Source organism: Ranitomeya variabilis, chromosome 2 (genome assembly GCF_051348905.1).
Source record: "Ranitomeya variabilis isolate aRanVar5 chromosome 2, aRanVar5.hap1, whole genome shotgun sequence".
NCBI lineage: Eukaryota > Metazoa > Chordata > Amphibia > Anura > Dendrobatidae > Ranitomeya > Ranitomeya variabilis.
The window spans coordinates 55,732,003-55,747,500 of record NC_135233.1 but is presented as its reverse complement, the minus strand read 5'-3'; the positions used below and the strand labels follow the sequence as shown (position 1 = coordinate 55,747,500).

At 44.8% G+C, this 15,498-nt stretch overlaps 1 protein-coding gene across 5 annotated transcripts in view; it reads left to right on the top strand.

Annotated features, from left to right (window-relative positions):
• FBXO11 (F-box protein 11) overlaps positions 1-15,498 on the top strand; it is a 91,185-nt gene that overhangs the window by 45,244 nt on the left and 30,443 nt on the right. For all 5 annotated transcript variants that reach the window (XR_013221018.1, XR_013221017.1, XM_077282439.1 and 2 more), the window contains exon 3: positions 13,879-13,960. Coding sequence is in view for 3 of the 5 variants with exons in the window: in XM_077282439.1 (XP_077138554.1) it covers positions 13,879-13,960 (82 nt within the window). In the remaining 2 variants the exon portion in view is untranslated. The remainder of the gene's footprint in view (positions 1-13,878; positions 13,961-15,498) is intronic.

The following is a 15,498-nucleotide window of genomic DNA, read 5'->3' as shown; positions in this document are numbered from 1 at the left end:
GAAGCCCCCTATTTCATTGACAGATGACGGACCTGAGTAGGGGCATTTTTTTGTGGATTGCTTTAAAGATTTTATTGGGAGCATTTTACATAACATTTGGAATCACATTTATCCTGTTCTCTATGCTTAGCACTTACTTTAGAGTTTACAACTAAATCTCCGAGTCACGTGTTTCAGATGAAACCCCCGAAGGATCCGTTGACTGTGGCAGCAGAGTTGCCTCTGTTCACAGATTTTTTTCTTTTTTAATTTTTTTTCATGCACGCCTAAAGACAGACACCGCTGGATCATAGGCCAGACTGCATCCAGTGTCACCATCTGCCTCTTAATAGGGGATCTTCCATCTGCATTGCATATTTCGTAGATTTAGATGGAAACCTTGGTGGAAGTGCTTAGCACAGGATAAATGTTAGCCGAGTCTTGCTGCGATCTTTGGGAGGCAGAATGAACAAATCAACAGTAGATGAAGAATTGTTTTTATCTATTTTTTGCGCTGTCCCTCATGCGGTATAAGTGATTACACAACTTTATTGTTCGGGTTGGTTCAATTACAGCGATACCAGATTTATATGGGGTTTTTGCATCACCATATTTTGAGTTTGAGCTATAATTTTTCCGTGTCTCGGAAGACTGTCAAGACTGTCATGTGACGGCTTGTTTTTTGTGGGACAAGTTTGTGTTTTTTTTCCTCTTTTTATTGGTACCATTTTTGGACACATGACTCTTTGATCGCTTTCCATTCTGATTTTTTGGGAGACAGAATGAATAAAAATCATCAATTCATGATTTTTTTTTTATAATGCCTTTTCTCATGTGGTAAAATTGATAAGAAAGCTTTATTCTTCGAGTCCGTAAGATTATAACAATGCCACATTGCAGTTTGTTTAAAGCACTCCTCTTCCTCCCATCGGGTTTCCTCTTTAATATATATTGCAGTCATCATATTATATATCACTGTGTACTTATTGCTCATTTTGCCTTTCTACCCAGATAATTCTTCTCTCTTCCATTAGGTCTAGGACATCACATGATTAGACACTGACTAGCTGAATACTTCTAATCTCTATGTATAAACAGGTCAATTTTGTCAGCACAAGTAGTCACTGCAAAAGTATTATGGCAAGGGGGAGCAGCTGGGTCAGCAGTTGGAAGAGGGGGATAATAAATGCAGGGACAAGAGACTTCCTGTTGCTAATGTTGAGAATAGCTGTGTAGAAAATAAAGAGTCATTGTGAGCATGGTGCTATAGAATATGATTGCAGTATATTAGGAGGTGAAAAACTGATATGCGAGGAGCCCTTCTGTAAACAAAGTTTCTTGCCCTCCATGGGTCCAGTGCTCAGTTTTTTTGGCTGGTGTCTATTATCTGCAGTGTAACGTGTCAGCAGCACGGCACACCGTCACTGAGCCTGGCCGTTCTGCCTGACAGCGCTGCAGCCAGATCAATGAGCTCAGTGGCACATTTCCATGTGTCGTTAATGCTGCGGACAAGAACAGACACGAAGAGCAGTAGCCGAGAATCAGAACCTGAGAGGTTAGGAGTTTGCGTTTTTCTAGAGCTTTAAAAAAATTAAGTGACAGCAGTTCATATTTCATTGTGTATATGTGTGTACTTATTTAAAACAGACCCTGGCTACTTATACATTGCTGAGGTAGCCCCAGCTCCATCAAACAAAACAGCTATAGTCCATAATAGCCACTTATACTTGCTGTGCTCTACACACGACCTGTGCAGTCTCTTCTCGGAGAGGGATTCTGTCCTGTCTCCTAGTCTAGTCCCCTTCCCTGAGCTGACTAAGGAGAACAGCTAGCCTGGTTATATGCAGGGCTAGCTAGGTGATACACTGTATATACTCGTGTATAAGTTGACCCGAGTATAAGCTGAGGCACCTAATTTTGCCTCGAAAATGCATTCTCCCCTAAACCCTATTCTGCTATGCATGGCTCCTTTATTTCCATCCATGCCTGCATGGCTCCTTTATTCCCATCCATGCCTGCATGGCTCCTTTATTCCCATCCTTGCCTTGTATGTATTGCCCCCATGAGAAAAGCATAAAAAAAACACACACAAAAAAAATCCTACTTTCTTTCCCGGCGTGCACTCTCCGCATCTTGTTCCGGTGCCAGCAGCTCACATGTCACCGCTCATTAAGCTAATGAATATTCACCTCTCTCCACGCTTATGGGAGTGGAGAGAGGTGAGTAGCCATTACCTTAATGAGCGGGCACCTGTGAGAGCCCGGCGGCTGTAACTGTGCTGGAGCTATAAGAGAAATAAATATTTATTGCCAGTGCAGTGAACATTCATTTCTCTTTAGCAGCGGGCACAGGCTTTAGCTGCAGCCGCCGGCTTCTGCCTCCTGTGACCCACTTCTTCCCCTCCCCCACTGTAAACTTTGACAAACTGGAATAATGACTCGTGTATAAGCCGAGGGGGACATTTTCAACCCCCAAAAAGTGTTGAAAAACTCTGCATATGCCCATAATTTCACACAACCGCACAAATGGGCAAGGCTAAATTGTTGGCACCTTTCCAAAACTGTGGGTAAACCACTTTGCTTCAAGCATGTGATGCTCATTCAAACTTGCCTGTGGCAAGTAATGGGTGTGGGCAATGTGAAAATCACATCTGAAACTAGAGAAAAGGGGAGAAGTTGACTCAATCTTTGCATTGTGCGTCTGTGTGTGCCACACTAAGCTTGAAAAAGAGAACTGTCTGAGGACTTGAGAACCAATAGTTGTTGTAAAATATCCAAGTTAGGCTAGGGTCACACTTGCGAGTGCAATGTGAGAAACTTGCGCAAGTGTGACTTTGGCCTTACAAGTCCATCTCCTGGGATCTTGATGTTCCTTTGTCCACAGTGCGCAACATAATCAAGAAATTTACAACCCATGGCAATGTAGCTAATCTCTCTGGATGTGAACTGCAGAGAATAAATGAAAGGTTACAATGAAGAATAGTCTGGATGGTGAATAAGCAGCCCCAATTAAGTTCCAAAGAAATTCAAGCTGTCCTGCAGGCTTAAAGTGCAAAAGTGTCAGCACAAACTATCCATCGACATTTGAATGAAAGGAAACGCTATTGCAGGAGACCCACGTGGACCTCACTGCTGATGGAGACATAAAAAAAGGTTATCATCTAGACTGCAGTTTGCTAAAATGTACGTGGGTAAGCCTTAATCCTTCTGGGAAAGCATTTTGTGGACAGATGAATGATGTGCTTTACCAAAAAGCTCTCTTGGTCTCTACAGTATACCGGAAATCTGCATGAGGCCTGCAAAGAAAAGAACACTGTACCTACAGGCAAATATGGTGAAAGTCATTAGATGCTTTGAGGTTGCGCTGTAGTCTGTTTACAATTAAATGCTTTGGGCTGTTTTGCTACTTCTGTCACTGGGTACCAGGTACTTTGACTGTGCAAGCCATCATCAAATCTGAAGATTGCCAAAGGATTTTGGGTCACAATGTAGTGCCCAGTGTCCGAAAGCTGGGTTTGCATCCTAGGTAATGGGTCTTTCAGCAGGACAAAGACCGCAGAAATCGATGGAATCAAAGAGTTGAACTGGCCAGCAACGAGTCTGCATCTAAATCCCATTGAACACCTGTGGAGAAATCTTTAAATTGCTGTTGGGAGAAGGCGTCCTTCAATTTTGAGACCTAGAGCGATTTGCATAAAAAGAGGGGTCCAAAATTCCAGGTGAGAGGTGTAAGAAGCTTTTTTTTTTTTTTTTTGTTAATTCGTTTATTAATTCAGAATAAATCAAACAATACAGACATTTGCATTTGTTACGATCAATTATAACATAAAATACGGATAATTGCAGTGCAACATCATGTCCAAGTAATGCAAAAATAGCAAATTGTGTATGTCAACTCACTAGTGCTTATAAACTATTATATAACAGTAACTACTCTAACTACCAATAAAAGTACGTCGCCAAAGAAGATTCTACGTAATTCTCGCCCTGTAAGCGATGGCCCGGAAACCATAAATCCAGCTGCTTACATAGGTGTTAAATTAGTGTTGACTATAGAGTGTGATGTGAGGAATTCCACCTACCCCAAATCTTCTCAAATTTACCTGGACATCCTCTGTTTTGGTACAGTGTTCTTTCATATGGAATAATCGAGTTTACCAATTCCACCCAGGCTCTAAGACGGGTGAGAACCACCCATCCACCTTTAACGCTAACACTTTCCGTGCCATAAAAAGTGCCTCTCGTAAAAATATCCCAGTGTAATGATCCCAAGTTTCCACATCCCACACTCCAAATAAGCAGGTCAATGGCTCAAGCGGGACAGAAATCGACAATAAGGATGTAAGTAATGTCATCACCTCTTTCCAATAATGAAAAACCACAGGGCACTTCCAAATCGTGGATAAAATCTGCATCACGAGTATGACACCTTAGGCAATCTGACGAGTGGAGGCGACCCATTTTAAAGAGTCGTGTCGGTGTCAAATAAGACTGATATATAATATATAATTGAGTCATCCTATAGTTAATCGAGGGGGAAACTTTAGTTGGAGATTCCAGAATATCATCCCATTCCTCTCCCAACACATCAGGAAGGAGAACCTCCCAGTTCCCCCTGATAGAATTGATGGCAGACCCAATTCCCTGGGACAACAAATATGTGTATAACGTGGCTATGAGTCCTTGAGGACCCTGTGATTTGAGAATGCCTATCAAAGGCAAAGATGAAATAGCCCGACTTGTACCCGCATTCCGCATGTATGATTGGAAAGCCGACCTTAAATGTAAATAACGGAAAAATTGAGATCTCGGGATATTATAAGTATTCTGTATTTGTTCAAAGGATATAAAAACCCCTTGGTCGTTTGTTACCTATCGAGAGAACACCACACGAAACCCAAAAATCGGTTGACGGATGGTTCAGCAACTCCGGGAGATAACCATTATTCCACAATGGCATTTCAGCTACTAGATCTACAAATCTGATGACTTTTTTAATTTGCCTCCATATTAATCTTGCCAACCGGAGTAAAGGCAGCAAATGAGGACCACTAACCTTCTCCAACTCCAGAAACCCTAGTGGACAATCAATCCCGGCCGAGTGAAGCAGATGACTCTCAGTTAGGTAGAGCGCTATCGGGCATCCATTATTTATCGCCTTAGCCTGTCCTGCAAGGTAGTACAAATAGAAATCTGGCAGAGCCACCCTACCCGCCTGTTTCGGTCTCTGCAGAGCAGACAGCTTAAGTTTGGGTCTAGTCCTCCCCCATATAAAGGACGCGATTAGGGAATTTAAATTTGCAAAGTAAGATTTAGGTATTGGCGTAGCGCTGTGTTGAAAACAGTAGCTAAGTTTGGGAAGCAATATCATTTTTATTAAATTAATACGGCCAGCAACCGAAAGTGGGAGCCTGTCCCAGATTGCAAATTTAGATTTGACCAAATCCATTAATGGCTAGATATTGAGTTGTAGGTCGTCGACTATGTCGAGACATATGAATACCCAAATATTTAAAATTAGAGACGATAGGCAACGACGAGAGAGTTTCAAGACGGGGCGTTGGGGTATGAGAAAGGGGCAACAGAGAAGATTTATCCCAATTTATATAGAGACCGGAGAATTTACTAGATTTATCTATGGTCGCTATTACTCGTGGTAACGTTTCCTCTACTTTATGCTGATGACATGATAATATTTATGGATAAAGACCAATGGTATCCACATGACCCGCAATATTTATACCCTTAATATCCGAGGAGGACCTTATACGTATTGCCAGAGCCTCTATAGCAAGGGCAAAGAGAACCGGGGATAGAGGACACCCCTGACGGGTTCCCCTATGTAAGGCAAAAGGTTCAGAGATGGAATTATTCACAATTATACGCGCCCTGGGATTCATGTAGAGTAAATTTATCCCCAAAACCGTATTTCTGCAGACAGGCACAAAGGAAGGGCCATTCAAGAGAATCAAATGCCTTGGCCGTATCTAGCGATGCCAATGCCCAATTATTATCTGATTCTAAAGAACTATATTGAATCACTGATTGAACCCGCCTAATATTAATGGAGGTACTCTTCCCAGGCATAAAACCAGTCTGGTCTGGGTGTATAAGATCTAGTATGATCGTGTTCAGTCTAGTAGCCAAAATTTTGGTGAAAATTTTATAGTCTACGTTTACCAGTGATATGGGGCGATACGATCCACATTCCAAGGGGTCCTTCCCTTCCTCCTTAAGCACAATATTTGCATCATAAAATGTTTCAGGCATGGATCCTCCCTCCCATATTCCCTGGAGCACCTTCAATAAAAGTGGTGCCAATTTGTCCCGGTATTTCTTACAAAACTCAATGGGAAACCCATCAGGCCCAGGGGCTTTTCCAGTAGCCATATCCGTCATAGCCTGCTCAACTTCCTCCAACGTGAACTCAGCATCCATAAAAGCTTGCTGGGTTGGACTTAGTGATGGGAACTCCACATCCGATAAATAATCTAAACATTCCGAAACACCAAGGCCACTCCCAGACCTATATAATAATTTATAATAATCATGGAAACACCGCAGTATTTCATCAGTAGAAGATACTAATGAGCCATCAGGTGCTCAAATCTGTAGTATTGTATTGGAAGTGGTGTGTTGGTGCACTAAAAAAGCTAGGACCGTACTGGCCTGATTCCCCAATTCAAAGTAGGATTGACGGCTAAAGAATAGTTTGCGTTTCGATTTAGTATCTATGTGCTGAGTATACAGCCTCTGGGAAGCAAGCCATTCAACCCTGTTACCACTGGTTTGATTAGTTACATAAGCGGCCTCCGAGTCCTTCAACCGCCGCTCTATCTCATCTTCCTCCCTCGCCATTGTCCTTTTAATATAAGAAATTGTGGAAGACAAACATCCCCTTAAGTATGTTTTTAAAGTATCCCAAACAAACTAAGACTTGAAGGTTCCGGGTGAGTTAAGATAAAACAGTTCAGCTGATCAATCGTTCTATCACTAGAATCTATTAGTTTCAACCAGAAGGGATTCAGTTTCCAAGGTATATTATTGTTGGATTGACCGTATTTAAGTTTAAGAATAACCGGACTGTGGTCCGATATCCCCCTATTACCATGCTCAACGCTATCTACCTACAATGCCAGCCCACTAGATCCAAAAATGTAATCTATACGAGATAAAGATTGCCTGGTGGACGAGTGACAGGTATACCCCCTAGTCTCAGGGTGACGTGTTCTCCATAGGTCTATCCACCCGGTACCACCCATGAACAATGCCAACTGGGAGGGGCACTGAGGAGAGGACTCGCCGGGTATCGCATCATTTAGTCTCAGTCTATCCATGGCACTATCCATGACCAGATTAAAATCTCCCATACAAACAACGTTGGCATCAGGATAATTTAAGGAAAAACACAGTGCCATGCGAAGAACCGATGTATTAAGGTACCTTCACACGAAGCGACGCTGCAGCGATAGCGACAACGATGTCGATCGCTGCAGCGTCGCTGTTTGGTCGCTGGAGAGCTGTCACACAGACCGCTCTCCAGCGATCAACTATGCCGAGGTCCCCTGGTAACCAGGGTAAACATCGGGTAACTAAGCGCAGGGCCGCGCTTAGTAACCCGATGTTTACCCTGGTTACCAGCGTAAAATCTAAAAAAAACAAACAGCACATACTTACATTCACGTCCCCCTGCGTCCACTTCCTGACTGACTGAGCGCCGTACAGTGAGCAGAGCGGTGACGTCACCGCTGTGCTGCTTTCACTTTCACTTTGCGGCGCTGAGTCAGAGGAGGAAGCAGACTGCAGGGGACGCAATGTGAGTATGTGCTGTTTGTTTTTTTTACATTTTACGCTAGTAACCAGGGTAAACATCGGGTAACTAAGCGCGGCCCTGCGCTTAGTAACCCGATGTTTACCCTGGTTACCAGTGTAAAATATCGCTGGTATCGTTGCTTTTGCTTTCAAACACAACGATACACAGCGATCGGACGACCAAATAAAGTTCTGGACTTTATTCAGCGACCAGCGACATCACAGCAGGATCCTGATCGCTGCTGCGTGTCAAACGAAACGATATCGCTAGCGAGGACGCTGCAACGTCACGGATTGCTAGCGATATCGTTATAATGTCGTTTCGTGTGAAGGTACCTTTAGTCGGGGGGGATTATAGACACATAATATCACATATTCACGTGAGTTAATGAAGGCATGCACAAAGACAAAACGACCCTCAGGTTCCCGTCGTGCTTCCCTGGCTTCCCACCTAACATCCCTGTGTATCAGAAGAGAGACCCCTTTTGAGTAGCTGGTGTGGAATGCATGGAGAGACCACTGTACCCACGGCTTTTGTATACATCTAACTGTATCCCTAGTCAGATGTGTCTCCACCAGGGCAACAATATGAGGATGATAACGTTTAATTTGCGAGAATACCTTAATTTTCTTTCGGGGAGTCTTAATACCCCATATATTCCAGGTCATACATATAATCTCAGACCCCATATCCACACGCAATAGAAGAAATATCGCACATCAGTACTTGAGCAGGAATCAGTGTATCACACAGAGCACAAAAATATTAATGGCGACGACTATACACATCAAACAGTCAAAACTAGTATAAAGAACCGAACAAAACAAAACTTGGAACAGTAGAGGAGTATGATACTATACTCCTACAGTCAGAGAAGGGGATACCCTCACTGAATCCAGCGTCCGGTATTGTAATAACCTCAGCACCCATACGGAGAGCTCCGTTTATATTGCTATTATACAAGTAGGAACAACCTAGGAGTCTGCCACGTTAGACACCTTATGGGACCGCAACCATTCGGCTGCCTCCTCCGGATCTGTAAAAAATAAGGAGGAGCCCTCATGGACAATGCAGAGCCGGGCTGGGTAAAGCATGGAATAGATAATGTTTTTATCTCTGAGCTGTTTCTTAATTTCCATAAACCGAGCCCGTTGTTTTTGGAGCTCCATGGAGAAGTCCGGGAAAATCGATATAGTAGCGTTGTTGAACTTGATAGGGCCCTTCTGCCGCGCCAGACGAAGAATAGCATCTCTGTCCCTACAGTTGAGGAGACGCGCCAGAAAAGGCCGGGGTGGAGTTCCAGGAGGTAAAGGTCTCGTTGGGACCCTATGGGCCCTCTCCACCGAGAATGTTGAGGAGACTCCATCCCCCAGGGAGGTCTTAAGCCAGTCCTCCAGAAATTGCTCAGGTTGCTGGCCCTCCGAACGTTCCGGCAGGCCGATAATTCGAATATTATTGCGGCACATTCTGTTCTCCAGGTCGTCTGCCTTTTGTTTCCAGGCGTTTACAGAGCCAGCGGCTTTTGTCAATTTACCCTCCATTGGGGTAATGGTATCCCCTATATGGGACACTCTCGTTTCGACTTCCGAGATACGCCCTCTCATAGCTTGCATATCATGCCGCAAACGGCCCACTTCAGTATGTACATCCTCTATCTTTTCCGTAAGAGAAGATCTAGTGAGGGAAATAGCCTGCATTAATTGTTCAAATGCTTGTTTGAGTCAGTTCATCTTGCTCTCCCTCCTCATTACTGTCAGAGAGGCGATTTTTGCGTTGAGTCTGCGATGGATTATTCCGAAGTGTGCGCACATTATCAGAGGCGTCTTCCCTGGCGTATTTTTTCAGTTTGTCAGCAGCCCCTGCTCCCTTGGAGTGATGCATAGCGGATAGCAAAAGAACTCCTCAGGATGACTGTACTTGTAATTATGACTGGTTCACTTTCCAATAGTGGACACGGCAGGGTTAAATACCAGGGTATATCTCAGGGGGATCACCAGGCAGGCAGGATGAGCGCCAAGGGTTGAGAACAACAGTTTAGTATTTACCCAGGCACTGCGGCCCAGAGCAGCCCCACAGGTGGAACAGCAGGGAGGGGGTTAATCCCTCCGGGATTATGGCGCCAGCAGGAGGAATGTCTGTCTGATAAGGGGGGTGCAGGGCACAATCTTCCAGGGGACACACCGCACCACCCCCTTGTTATCTCAGGCTGCCCGCTCACCTCCTGTGCAGCACCGCAGATATAGTATAAAGCGCCGCTCCCTTTACTGTTCGGGTGCGCGCTACAATAATGGCCGCCGTCCCATGCAGTCACCGCCGACCGCTCCGGACCCCAGCACCCATGCTCGGGTGTTCCACAGCGCTCCTGGCTACCTTTCAAGGACCCTCGGCGTCTTGGAGGAGAAAGCCCGACACTGATAGGGCTGGCGCTGCTCTCCATCCGCCTGGACGCTCGCTCCACAGATGGCCGCCGCTACACGTGGGCTCCACTGCCTGCTCGGACCGCTCTGGCTCCCGACGTCCCGGGTCTCCACAGCTGCCGTCTGAGGAAAGTCACAGGGGTCCCAGGGCTTCAGCCCCCGCAGGTATATTCCCTGAAATCAGGGATTATTTGGCAGGATAAAGTCAGGATGGCCGGAGCTCTCCCGAGGCGCGTCCTCTCTCCTGCACTACATAGCCACGCCTGTAAGAAGCTTTTTGATGGTTATAAGAAGTGATTTTCAGTTTATTCCAAAAGGTGTGCAACCAAATGTTAAATTGAGGGTGCCAACAATTTCGTCTGGCAGATGGTTTTGTGTGAAATTATGTCCAATTTGCCTTTCGTCTTGTTTTGTTTTTGTGGTTGTCGTGCCTTTTTTTTTTCTTTCCCAATACACACAAAGGAAATAAACCTGTATAATTTGTAAGGGTTTGCCTGGCAAAATACTGGACTTCATTATTTTTTGGAACGATTTCAAGGGTGCCAACACTGTGTGTGTGTATAATATTTTTATATTTTATTGCACACACAATTGGGTCCAGAAATATGTGACCAGTGACGGAATCTTGGTGATTTCAGCTCTACATGCCACAAGTTCAAATGAAACAACCAAGATGCAATTGAAGTTTAGTCTTTCAGGTTTAAATAAAGTGGTTGAACAAAAATATCCCGTGAAATGTTTTGGAATTGCCAACATTTTGCCTCCTCGCTTCAGGGGCTCAAAGGTAATTGGACAGTTTAAGTTTAGTGTGTGTATGTATGTATGTGTACACACACACACACACACACACACACACACACACACACACACACACACACACACACACACACACACACACACACACACACACACACACGTACTAGATGGTGGCCCGATTCTAACTCATTGGGTATTCTAGAATATGCATGTCCACGTAGCATATTGCTCAGTGACGTAGTATATTGCCCAGTTACATAGTATATTGCCCAGTTACGTAGTATACAGCACAGAGCCACGTAGTATATTGCCCAGTTACGTAGTATACAGCACAGAGCCACGTAGTATATTGCACAGCGGCGTAGTATAAAGCACAGAGCCACGTAGTATATTGCCCAGTGACGTGGTATATTGCCCAGTGACGTGGTATATTGCCCAGTGACGTAGTATATTGCACAGCGACGTAGTATACAGCACAGAGCCATGTAGTATATTGCCCAGCCACGTGTCACAGGTTAAAAAATAAACATACTCACCTTCCGAGGGGCCCCTTGTGTTGTCGCCTGTGTTCAGTTCAGGCAGCAGCTTCCGATCCGAGGGTGTGATGACATCGCGGTCACATGACTGTGACGTCATGGCAGGTCCTTCTCGCGCAGGGCTTGTGATGACGTCACGGTCACATGACCGTGACGTCATGGCAGGTCCTTGTCGCACACCGACCTTAGCACCGGAAGCTGCCGCTTGCATAGTCCGGTCACCGGAGCGTCGGAAAGGCGGCGGAAGGTGAGTGTATAATTTGTCATTTTTTTTTTTTTTTTTAAACATTAGATCTTTTTACTATTGACTCTGCATAGGCAGCATCAATAGTAAAAACTTGGTCACACAGGGTTAATAGCGACGGTAACGGAGTGAGTTACCCGTGGCATAACACGGTCCGTTACCGCTGGCATTAACCCTGTGTGAGCGGTGACTGCGGGGAGTATCGAGCGGGCACTGACTCCAGGGGAGTAGGGAGGGACTAATCGGACTGTGGCCATCGCTGATTGGTCGCAGCAGCCATGACAGGCAGCTGGCGAGACCAATCAGCGACTTGGATTCCATGACAGACAGAGGCCACGACCAATGAATATCCGTGACAGACAGAAGAAAGTGACACTTAGACAATGATATATAGAGATATATATCTCTACTATATAATTGTCTAAGGGTCACTTCTGTCTTTCTGTCTATCTGTCCTTCTGTCTGTCACGGATATTCATTGGTCGCGGCCTTTGTCATGGAATCCAGGTCGCTGATTGGTCTCGCCAGCTGCCTGTCATGGCTGCTGCGACCAATCAGCGACGGCCACAGTCCGATTAGTCCCTCTCTACTCCCCTGCAGTCAGTGGCCGGCGCCCGCTCCATACTCCCCGCAGTCACCGCTCTCACAGGGTTAATGCCAGCGGTAACGGACCGCGTTATGCCGCGGATAACTCACTCCGTTACCGTCGCTATTAACCCTGTGGGACCAAGTTTTTACTATTGATGCTGCCTATGCAGCGTCAATAGTAAAAAGATCTAATGTTAAAAATAATAAAAAATAAAAAATCATTATATACTCACCTTCCGCCGCCTTTCCCGTTCCTCGTCACGCTCCGGTGACCTCTCCATGCAAGCGGCAGGTTCCGATGCTAAGGATGGTATGCGACAAGGACATGCCGTGACGTCACGGTCATGTGACTGCAACGTCATCACAGGTCCTGCGCGAGAAGGACCTGCCATGATGTCACGGTCATGTGACCGCGACGTCATCACACCCTGGGACCGGAAGCTGCCGCGTGCACCGCGCACAGGCGACAGAACTACAAGGGGCCCTCAGATCGGAAGGTGAGTATGTTTTATTTTTTATTTTTTAACCTGTGACATACGTGGCTGGGCAATATACTACGTCGCTGTGCAATATACTACGTGGCTCTGCTGTATACTACGTCACTGGGCAATATACTACGTCAGTAGGCAATATGCTACGTGAGCTGTGCAATATACTACGTGGGCTGTGCAATATACTATGGACATGCATATTCTAGAATACCCGATGCGTTCGAATCGGGCCACCATATAGTGTATGTATGTGTATGTGTATGTATGTGTATGTATGTATGTATATATATATATATATATATATATATATATATATATATATATATATATATATATATATAATTTATATTTATATTTGTCCATGGCTTACAGACTTCAGGCAGTTATTGCTCTCTCTACAAAGTATTAAAAATGAAAAAAAAAAAATTATAAAAAATATATATAATTATTTATAATATTTTTTTTTTTTCATTTTTAATATTTTGTAGAGAGCGATAACTGCCTGAAGTCTGTAAGCCATGGTCGTCACAAACACTGGGTTTCCTCCTTTGTGATGCTTTACTGGCCTTTAATGCAGCTGACTTTAAGTTGTTGCTTGTTTTGTGGATCTTTCTGCTTTTGTTTTGTCTTAACCCCTTAATGACCAATGAGTGGTGTACCTATCCATGAGCAGGTGTCAGTTCCCGCGTCACGACATGCTCATACAGGTCATGTACTTTAAGTGTCGCTGTGTGAAGATGCAGAGACCGTTCCAGGCTTGCGGCAGTCACCACCAGCTGACCGGCATGGCTAGAGATGTGGGGACCAATTTTAGTGGTCCCTGCTCTTTGACCTCTGTGGTCAGTCCGTCTAATCTGACCTTTCTCTTTTTACTGGTTTGCATCTTCTTTGCTCTCATGAAATCTTATCATTATGGTAGACTTGGATGCTGTAACGCCTGCTACCTGGAGTCTGTTCTTGTGTAAAGGGTTTTAGGGACGGTATATAATTTATTTTCAGATCCGTCTGTGGACGTTCCTTTTTTAAGTGTAATTTTTTTCCTTTACCTTTCCTAGGGTGCTTCAACGTCGACAACTGAGAACTTTGGCCATAGAGCAAAACGTGCAAGAGTGTCTGGGAAATCCCAAGATTTGCCTGGTAAGACTATTTCCCTTTTTTATGTTTTCATTGTTTTGTAGAGCAATGACCTCTGTGTTTTTATTCGACCACAAAGGGGTATCTGGTGTTGTGCACTTCATCGGGAAGAGACCGGCACCGACGCCTTCACATCTGCACACACCTGTCACAACGTGTTCACGATTCCTGCTGAGCATGCAGACTCCCTGGCAGATGTGTGGAGATGGTGGTTGCGTCTCCACACTTTTTTTTTTTTTTTTTTTCTTTTATGTATTGGACAGATTCTGGCTGAAGGGACAACTTTTCAACTAAATCAACAGGAAACATTTAGGAGTAGGCATGAACCAATAGTCGGATCCCTCCTTATTCTGCTTACTGAATTGCTGCAGCAGGAACCCGGATATCTGGAGCGCTTCTGATAACCGGTGTCCAGCGCCGCAGCTGCATGTGTCGCGGCCGTGTGCCAGTCACAACACCCAGGCTCTCCATGCATGTGTTGTGACTGTCACACATCCGCAGCGCCGGACACCCGATTATCCGGAGCGATTCAGGGATCCAGGATCCGCTGCAGCGATGCAGTAAGCTTTATTAGTGAGCTGATGATGTTCGCTCATGTCTATCCAAGATTAAAGACAGGTCTGTGTCCCATCCATAGACGCCCTGACCAGTCCACAGATCACAGCAATATCTACTGTCATTTTATTGCAAAGATCACAACCTCCACGTACCAACCACGACAAGAGGTTTCCTAATGTGCAGACTGCTTTATCCCTGGAAACTGGAGATAAAGTAGTTGTTTTTGAGTAGTTTGGGCTTCTTCTGATCTTTGTTATAATCATTATATATTTGAAGAAGACTGTAGATCTTCTCCAGGGCTAGACTGGGCTGAAATTTGGTCTCTGCATTTAAAAACGCACAAGCCCCGGCTGATCCTTTAGAGCCACTTGGGCATCTCAATGGATCAGTTATGGCCCTTCCTATTGTGACAATAGTTTTAAATGTAATTCCAAAATGCCTTCATAGCCTCTTCTCCTGACCAACCACTTTGAGACCACCCATAGACTATAAACATCCAGGTGGTCCACTTTCTAGTCTGCAGTGCACGATATTGACTATTAGCAAAAACCACTGTAGCATGAACTCTGCAATACGAGACATTATACCGCCAGACCTTTATCCATATGTTCAGTGCCAACTGAATAATACCGCCATACTGATTAACCAAAACCATTGTATGGAGTCCAATAATGCCACCACACCGTGACCATGGCATGCGTTCTACACCAGTCCACCGCACAGCACACCATATGTGGGCATAATGAATGTGTATACGCTAACGCACAGGTGACATCTTTTCTTCTCCGTTCTGCCCAGACTTCTATGACCTCTACTTTACATGATACCGCTATGCAGAATAAAACGCTTAAGACGTCCCTGGGTCATAACTTTTCCAGCATGCTGCATACTATTCTCCACCACCATACAAACTCCATACTGCTATAACCATCCATAATGCTGAAGATGGATCAGATGGCTCCCTCTGTGCCCTCACAGTACTG